This window comes from Priapulus caudatus, unplaced genomic scaffold (assembly GCF_000485595.1).
Source record: "Priapulus caudatus unplaced genomic scaffold, Priapulus_caudatus-5.0.1 Scaffold143, whole genome shotgun sequence".
NCBI lineage: Eukaryota > Metazoa > Priapulida > Priapulimorpha > Priapulimorphida > Priapulidae > Priapulus > Priapulus caudatus.
This window is the reverse complement of record NW_014577204.1, coordinates 692,567-701,170: the sequence shown is the minus strand read 5'-3', so window position 1 is coordinate 701,170 and position 8,604 is coordinate 692,567. Positions and strand designations below refer to the sequence as shown.

The window sequence follows — 8,604 nt, the reverse complement described above, 5'->3', positions numbered from 1 at the left end:
ATTTGACTGCCGGGTTTGCTAGTAGAATCTATACATGCCTATGAGGCTACAATGTCACAGTGAAATTTCAAAAGCTAAATTTGGTTGAAGAAGGTTTATGCTCCTTAAATCGTATAATTTCTATGGCATTCTGTACTGTCAGTGTGTTACATGTAACTTATGCCACTGCCAGTGCATGTGGTGGTGATAGTACTGTGTAGTTTTTGCCTGTGTTAATTAGTTATAGGTGGCAGCTCTCTATTTCAGCCTGTAGGCTTGCGTAGGTAAATGGATGATTGCTTACCTATTCTGTCTTGCAAATAGTTGTTGCTACTACGTACGATGGGAGCTTCCATCTTTAATCTGAAGACACTTAAACGTACGCGCCATCTCGTGGCAACTTTCATAACGATCCCAACGAACATTCCTTTGAGAAGGTTCCTGATACCATCCCTGTGCCTTCCACTGTTTCGGTGTGTATGTGAACACATTTGGGACCAACAGGGTTTACTAGAATCCCACCACTCCACCACAGAGTCACCGCAGTAGACGTGAGATGAGCGCTGTCGCTCCGCGGCACTTGTGGTTCATTGTTCTCTGCTCTCAAGATATGTAATTGTTCAGTGGCGGATCTAGGATTTCAAGGAGGAGGGGTGAAAAACAGGTGGGGGGTATGGGGGTCCTCCCCCAGAAAATTTTGAAAATGTAGATCACAGGAGATGGTATTTGCGGCACTTTTGAGTACATGTACAGCCTTCATTCTGACTACGACAATTCTCTTCTTTTTTTTACTTTCGGATCAACATGGATCCCCACTTCCCCCCTCCCCCCAACTACGCTCTGCCCAAAAACATACAGTTATACTGTAGGAGCGATATCTTTAAATTTATTTTATTTCAACCTGTAAACTTAATACTTTGCATGAATCAGGACGGTCATCGTGACTAGTTAATCTTCTTTTGCATGAGTCTTGACATTAGCAAAAAATTTTGGTTTATAAAAATGCAAGATATCGGGTTTCAGGGTATTCACTCATACTTAATGAGTCGTACTGCAATAATATTATTATATATCAATTGGTCCACTTATGATCAGATCATTCAGATGTATAATAATATTATTGCAGTGTGACTCCTGTGACTGGATACTAAATGACATTGGCTACAATTATCACTATATACCCATTAAATAAAAATTCAAGCTGCAACTGAATATATCGTGCAAAATGTATTCCAGGTCTCATTGAATCAATGCCAATGGAACACAGAACTTTGTCTAGAATCCAAACCTAAGCTCCTTTAATCATTGTCATTTTAATAGAATCCGTTTTGTATAAAAACATATAATTTTCTTCTCAACTCTAAGAAGTCTGTTTCAAGATTGATATCATTCTTAACAACTGGAACAGCTATACTTACTGACTCACTGCATGGTTGTTGTTTTTTTTAATAAGTTTAAAATGGTTTGACATGGCTAGCTATAGCTCCAAGAAACGGTATTGCTAGGGTTAGAATACTGTATATTGACGTTAGTCACACAGCCTGGTCGGGTTAGGCTAGCTATAGAATTCCTCTATTATCGCTGACACACTCGGTCTAGTTAGTCATGTTTACCTCTCAGGCAGATTCGATTACATCACTGCCACAACAAATCTACCAGCAACAAGTCATTTGTCTCTTCAGAAAAAACGTTTGTAGTGATCGATAAGTAGTTACCTGTTTACTCGTCGATGAAACTTGTCCACACAGTCAAATTTGTTGTCGCTACGAACGTGAGTTGTGATACGCATACTTATTGGCCAAAGCACCCATATTACACGGCATTGCTGACCAATGAGAAGCCGCGAAACAACACTAGCTATGGACGCAATGCAGGCCGATCGACAGCCGAAAGAAATTCAATTCGCAGTCAGAAAAATATAAATAAAGTGCGTTTTTCGTCACGTTTTTCTTGGTTGTTCACCGGACAATGTCTCAGACTGGTTAGGTTGTCCGGCGCAAATTCTGGTTGTCTCGGACAACCGGACAACGCTTATTTCGAGCACTGACTTGTATTGTCACTGTCAGTTCCAACGAATTTTTTATATTTGGAATTATTTCATATGATTGATAGTGACACTGACTTTTAGTGTATGTTTTCATCAAATTGATCAATGCACGGATTGTACGGTCCTTTGACTTATTTGGTGCGTGCAGACCCGACTTTTCCAGTATTCACCAAATAGTCGCTCTCAGTAAAAATAGAATAAAATGCATCAAAATAGAAAATGTGTAATCAAAATCCATCGGATTGAAACCGTATTTCTTCCAAAAAAACGAATGTATGAGTAATCTCTCTCTCTTCTCTACTTCACCTCCTTTCCACATGACCGCACCCTTCCCTGCTAGAATTCCTGCATTCTGCATCTCATATTCTACAGTAAGATGTATGTAACTGGTTGTGTGAATGTGCATTTAATTGACTAACCCTCACCTTCATACTGCCTGGGGTGTGTCAGCATTCATAGATAAGGGTTGGATTGGGGATAGGGTTAGGAATTACAGTCAATGTTGGGATTAGGAATTGAGGTTCGCACTAGCTTTGGAGTTGGGCACCATGATTGTATTTACGATCCCGTTTGGTTTTATTTGTAACTGTCACAGGGATTATATGCTGTGCTTGATATCGCCAGGCTCTCGACACAGACGATGGAGACTCCTGTGTTCATGAGGAGGACCATGGGGAGGAGCACTGGCAGGACGTCGATGATGGCGAGACGTCCGGCTCGCACGCGATAGCCCCGCTCGGAATGATGGGGAGGACACGAAATGGCTTCGCGAAAAATAAGATGCCGATGCGTGTCGAAAAAGTATTCAGGTAAGAGCAACGAGCAAAGTAGGATTTGTTTACGGCTGTTAGTATAGCGTCTCCTTCTGACTGATTGAGGCAACGTTGAAATTTTCTTGAATTTCAAATGTTCGTTTAATTTAACCCACTAAGTAAATCTCACTATGATAATGGACCAAGTTTGCATATTAGGTTTTGCGCTACAGGCTACAACTAAATGTTTGATGTTTGGCTGTAAAACTGATTAGCTGACAAAATATGTGTGCCAAGTAGCAGAGACTCCCAACTGTACTTCCTTCAACGGGTGCTGTGTCTGTATGACATCATTAGCAGGATGTGCTTGTGAAATGTTTACAGCAACAAAGACACTTGGTGGCCCAATGGTCAGTGTGTCTAAGCAAAAGCAGGGGTAGAAATTAACCTTTGAACAAGGGAGTCCAACGGACTCCCTGCCCTCAAAAAGAGGGAGTCTGCAGTCTGAAGTTCAAAACATCATTAAGATATTATCAATAACGTGTGTGCTTATTTTGAAGATTCATGCGGTTGCATGTCTGCCAAATTGTCTTTGGACGTTTGCTGAAAAAATACGGCAATTCCGCGAGGCCGTGCTCTGGAACGAACTAGTTAGTATAGCAGAATTTTTAGGGAGTCACACGGACTTCTACATATGTCAAATCAGGGAGTATTTGACTCCAGACTCGTGTTAATTTTGCACCCTGCAAAAGTGCACTTGTACATGAATATTAAGCGATTGTTTGATGGCATCGACAGATTAAAGTCTACATTGCGTGCATATGGTACATAATAAAGCTCATAAAACCCAAGTTGCAATAGTGTTTTAGATATATGTTCCTTGCTACAAAATATTGACACATTGATGTCACTTATATGATCTGTTGGTTAACTGGTGCTATCTCATTTAAGCATCAAGTCTCACAAAACTAGAACAGTGAAAGTAAGGAGCATTTTTATTCAATGAAATTGCTGTGCGAAATAATAACGTGCAGTTGTTATTAGGAATCAAAACCTTGCTGTAGGGGCAAGCCAGTGCCAATAGTTGCATGACTCAAAACTTTTTAAACATCATGCTTTTATTCCATCCCTCATAGATGTGCTTTCATAAAATATTGGGGCTGCTCTCTTTCGGTTCATCGTGACTTAATATCATCAGACTTATGTGTTTTGCAAAAAATGTCACCATTTTCTGTGGCCTCTCTCCATATATGCAGATAGGCATACCACGAATGCATGCGCAGTAATATATATTATAAGAGCAAAAGTAATATATTATATTTTGCTCTTATAATAGCTTTATTATAATAATTATTAATAGCTTTAATATATATACGTTTGCTCATGCTCCACTAGTAAATATAAGCAAGTAAGTATAAGTAATAAAAGTAAGTAGGTACTTCTGGCTTATTTACTAGTGGATCGTGAGCAAACGTATTGATGCGTGATAACGTGTCATGATAGGGCACGTTGATTCAGTGATAATGCTATGTCGGCCAGCAGTAGTCGTCTAGTACTCTCACAAACATCTCGAGAACATATATAGAGATAGTAGCATATTGTCCTATATATAGCACTTTTATTCATGACTAACCATTTCGTTTTGTAGTGTACTAAACTACTAACAAGCATTAGATATCCTTAGTGTTCTCCCGTTTCATAGGCTTGTTTTGGCAAGGACCAATGATTGTTTTCCGTAGGACTGGTATTGGTGTGATATAATTAATTTGGTGAGAGATATCAGCGTGTAGAACTGGTTGATGTTTCATCATGATTTTAATGTGAGGTGGTCTATATTCCCCCTCATGACACGGATTGTGATGGAGGATATCCTTTAACAGTACCTGCTGACGTTTTATTAGTTTAAATTTAATTAGGATATCCTCTCGCAGTACAGGATAATACGGCGTGAGTCGAGGTCACATCCCCCACCCACATACAGAGACATCACCTCCTCCACCTACACTGTAGACACATCCCCCATCTACCCTGTAGACACATCTCCCACCTACCCTGTAGACACATCTCCCACCTACCCTGTAGACACATCTCCCACCTACCCTGTAGACACATTCCCCACCAGGTAGACACATCCCCCACCTACCCTGTAGACACATCCCCCACCTACCCTGTAGACACATTCCCCACCAGGTAGACACATCCCTCACCTACCCTGTAGACACATCCACCACCTGCCTAAGTACGTCAGTACGTTCTTGAGTGCGTGTGCGTGCTTGTGTCATATCGGAAGTCGTGACGTGAGATGTGATGATATATATATACAAGAGCTAATAATACCTTTTTTATTATTAGCTCTTGATATATATATAGAGAGAGAGTCACCGTATACTGCGACACGCATTTCCAGTCTGTGTGTGCAGAGCATGTTTCTCTGAGCACGATCAATCGAAGTCTAAGATCTATCAGCATTAGTTGACGGTAAAGTGCAGGTGGACGACGTACCCTTGTATCGGCCGTTACTCGCAGCAAAGTAGTCAGTCGCTGTGAGCACGTGAATGCACGCGTTCACGCATAGTCGTGTGGGCAAAGTAGAAATGAAGAACCATGGTGAATTCAGCGCCGTGCTCGTCGATGTGGCTGAAGAGAACGGCCACAGACTACTCAGGTATACATAATGCGCGGCGGGCCAATTCCTCTTATTAACCTTAAAAGAGGAGAGAGAGCGCAGCGTTTCTGTTACTTTAGTCTAGTCGTGTTAGTTTGTTTCGTTCATTCGGTTCAGTATCATATGAGACCGTTATATGGCCGCTAATTGGGAAGCGGGACCAACTTCCGATTTCTCGCCCTTGATTTGCTCTCGTGGGCTAGAGAGGTGGTGTTAACTCCTGAGCGGCTTGTCAGATGTTGAATATAGCAGCCCGTCCGCTAGTGCTAGACTGGTAACTTTTGACAAGGACTGGCTAATTTTAATGGAGTTTACTACTCGTTAATAAGTTTTTTTTTAATCTAGCCTAGCTGGGTTAGAGACTTGGGCCTAAAAAAGACGTTTGTTTCCGCTAACCCGACCGAGTCCATTTTAAACCGCCGTGTCCAAACTTTTTATTGTGATCGGCAAAAAAAAATTGTTTAAAAAATGGTTTTTTAAATAAATTAATTCCCAACGTATTATCGATCGGTGAATGCATTGATTTGACTTTGAAGTCATTATATGGGCTGCTATAAGTATAAAACAAGTATTGTTAGAATACAAAAAATTAATAAAAAATATTTGATAAAAAAGGTTTTGCCTGCCTACCGTGTCCAATTTTTTTCAGCTCGTTGGCGGAAAGAAACGTTTTTTTTAGGTCTTATTGCCAAGACTGACTTATCATAATGTCGTGAAAAATATAGAGAACCGCGAGTGTGCGCATGTGTGTGACTGTATCTTGCTGCTCCAAACCCGTGCCTTTGTCCGCGTGAGGATATTATGTAATGCCGGTGCTCTCCCTGTAAGCCGATTGACGTAGACCAGGTTGAGCTTGGTGGTGGTGGTGATAGCGAGCCGCTAGATGTGAGGAGGAGGAGATGCATGAGCGGTTACCGTGAGTTTTCGTGCGTTTCAGCGGCGCGTGTACATTCGCATTTCTTGCTGGGATCATGAAATTGATAGATTGTGATATTTTATGCACGAATGCAATATTTCCACCTATATATATATTCAGGAGTAGATTAGAGTGGCCTCTAATGATAATATATATATATATATATATTATATACTATGATATATATAGGAGAGAGAGAGGGAAAGATGAACGGAGGACGAGAGAGAGAGCAGACGTAGAGGACCAGAGAGAGAGAGAGAGAGAAAGAGCGGCGCGAAAGAGAGCAGCAATTATATGTCCTTGTCAGGGGTGGAAGATACTTGATTATTTATCTAGGTAAGCGAGTAAGCAATATATATATATTTCGGCTCATGAAAGTACACTTGGCAATGGTTCGTATAAATTATGCCACAATTCGTAGGTTGTGTTCGTTGGCGCCACACAATATATCGTAAAATATCGTATCGTGAAATATTAAATATTTAGGTCTTCGGTTGAGGTAATGAAACACATTGTATAGGATAATTCACGAATCAAACATTGCAATCAGGCTCCGTCTGTTTATTGATTCATAGACTGATGTCATTTACGCGTTGCGATATTATTAGTATTCGTGGGGGCCGAATACTAGTATTTTATGTATTACAGTGTATATATTGTTTTGCACCAGAAATAAATCCTTGTATGCAAACTGGATGGCGGTGAAAAACTGGCTCACATTACGTTATTAGATGAGTAATTCTATTATATCATATCATGTGTGGTGAGTTTTTACTGCGTCGAGCACACGCACGTCCTGCAATCTCACTCGCTCACCTTCGCTGTGTCAAACAACGTTTGTCATGTACGCGACGTGACGACTTGAGCAAATTGTTGATACATGTAGCATTGAAATGGCTGGCCTTGCTGCGCGCGTACCAGGGAGCTGTACCAGCGCGCGTACCAGTTACCCAAACGACAATACTTAGGCTGAGAGGGTCTATGTCCCCCAGTACCCAGGGTACGTTCCGGCAGTACCCTGGGGGACATATACCATATGAGCAATACTTAGGGTCTACTTTACTACAATACTATATACTACGACAATACTAGGGGCTTACTTGCTTGGGGGACAATACTTAGGGCCGTGATATAACTTGGGGCCCGTTGTCAGACACGAAATTAGTCTTAACTTTAAGCCTAACGTTAATTTCTCGTAGACCGCACTTCTATACACTGCGTGTGAGAAACTCGTAACCTTACCACGTTTCTGTAAAAGATCTATGATAAAGTCTTTTGATACGTAAGATTCGTGTTTTAAGACTAATTCTGTTTCTGACAACGGACCCCTGCTGGAATAGTAGTATGAAACTAGCCACAATGTACGGGATTCTCATTCCAACTGGTTCAGGAAAAAAAAGCGCCGACGGGATCTACTCCTAGGACTCGTAGTCGTTCTAAACACACACAAACTGTTTATCCTGATTGATCTTTTGCTGTAAGAAGCAAACTGACGATGAATGGCATGTTTACGACTAGGCTATGAGTTGTCCGATACCTGCTCAGCACTCAGTTCAACTACGTGACAGTGCTTTAATACTACTGTCAGACTGAGCGAGTCAGTTGTATTTAAAAGCACTAGCTGTCATGTAGTGTCACGGTGTGTGAACGTCACGTGTGCGTGCGTGTGCGTGTGCGTGTGCGTGTACTTGAGTGTGTGTTTGTGTGTGTCATCCATGTGTCAGCGTACGTGCCGCGTGTGTGCGTGTGTGCGTTCGTGTATGTATGTATGTGTGTGTGCGCGTATGTATGTGACAACTATGTGTGTGTGCGTACGTGCGCGCGCGTGTGTGTGTCGCCCAGCTGTGTAATTGTCGAAAGGATATGTATGACTGTCGACGGCGAAGTAAAAGTGGCATCGCTCTCGTTCCTTGAACTTTTTAAATAGGCGTAGGCAGAGGTGTTTCTCTGCACTGCGTGTGGTTGCATCAGCCGCGTGCACGAGCGGTGCACCTTGGCACACCGAGGCAAAGTACGTTTGAGTAGTCTGGACTTATACCCAATAGAACGGTTATCGGATTCTGTGTGCGAACGTGCACAGACAGTAAAAATTCTAACTTTGATCTTTATTATAGCACATGCACATATGCACACACACATACACACACATACACGCACACACACATAGTTGTCACATACATACGCGCACACACACATACATACATACACGAACGCACACACGCACACACGCGGCACGTACGCTGAC

The 8,604-nt window shown here is 41.8% G+C and overlaps 1 protein-coding gene across 3 annotated transcripts in view; it reads left to right on the top strand.

Moving 5' to 3' along the window:
• LOC106806133 (NAD kinase-like) overlaps positions 1-8,604 on the top strand; it is a 35,484-nt gene that overhangs the window by 2,387 nt on the left and 24,493 nt on the right. For 2 of the 3 annotated variants that reach the window (XM_014807989.1, XM_014807988.1), the window contains exon 2: positions 2,651-2,835. In XM_014807989.1, coding sequence (XP_014663475.1) covers positions 2,651-2,835 — 185 coding nt within the window. Of the gene's footprint in view, positions 1-2,650; positions 2,836-5,272; positions 5,444-8,604 lie in introns of those variants that run through there. The other variant, XM_014807990.1, reaches the window with a different exon arrangement.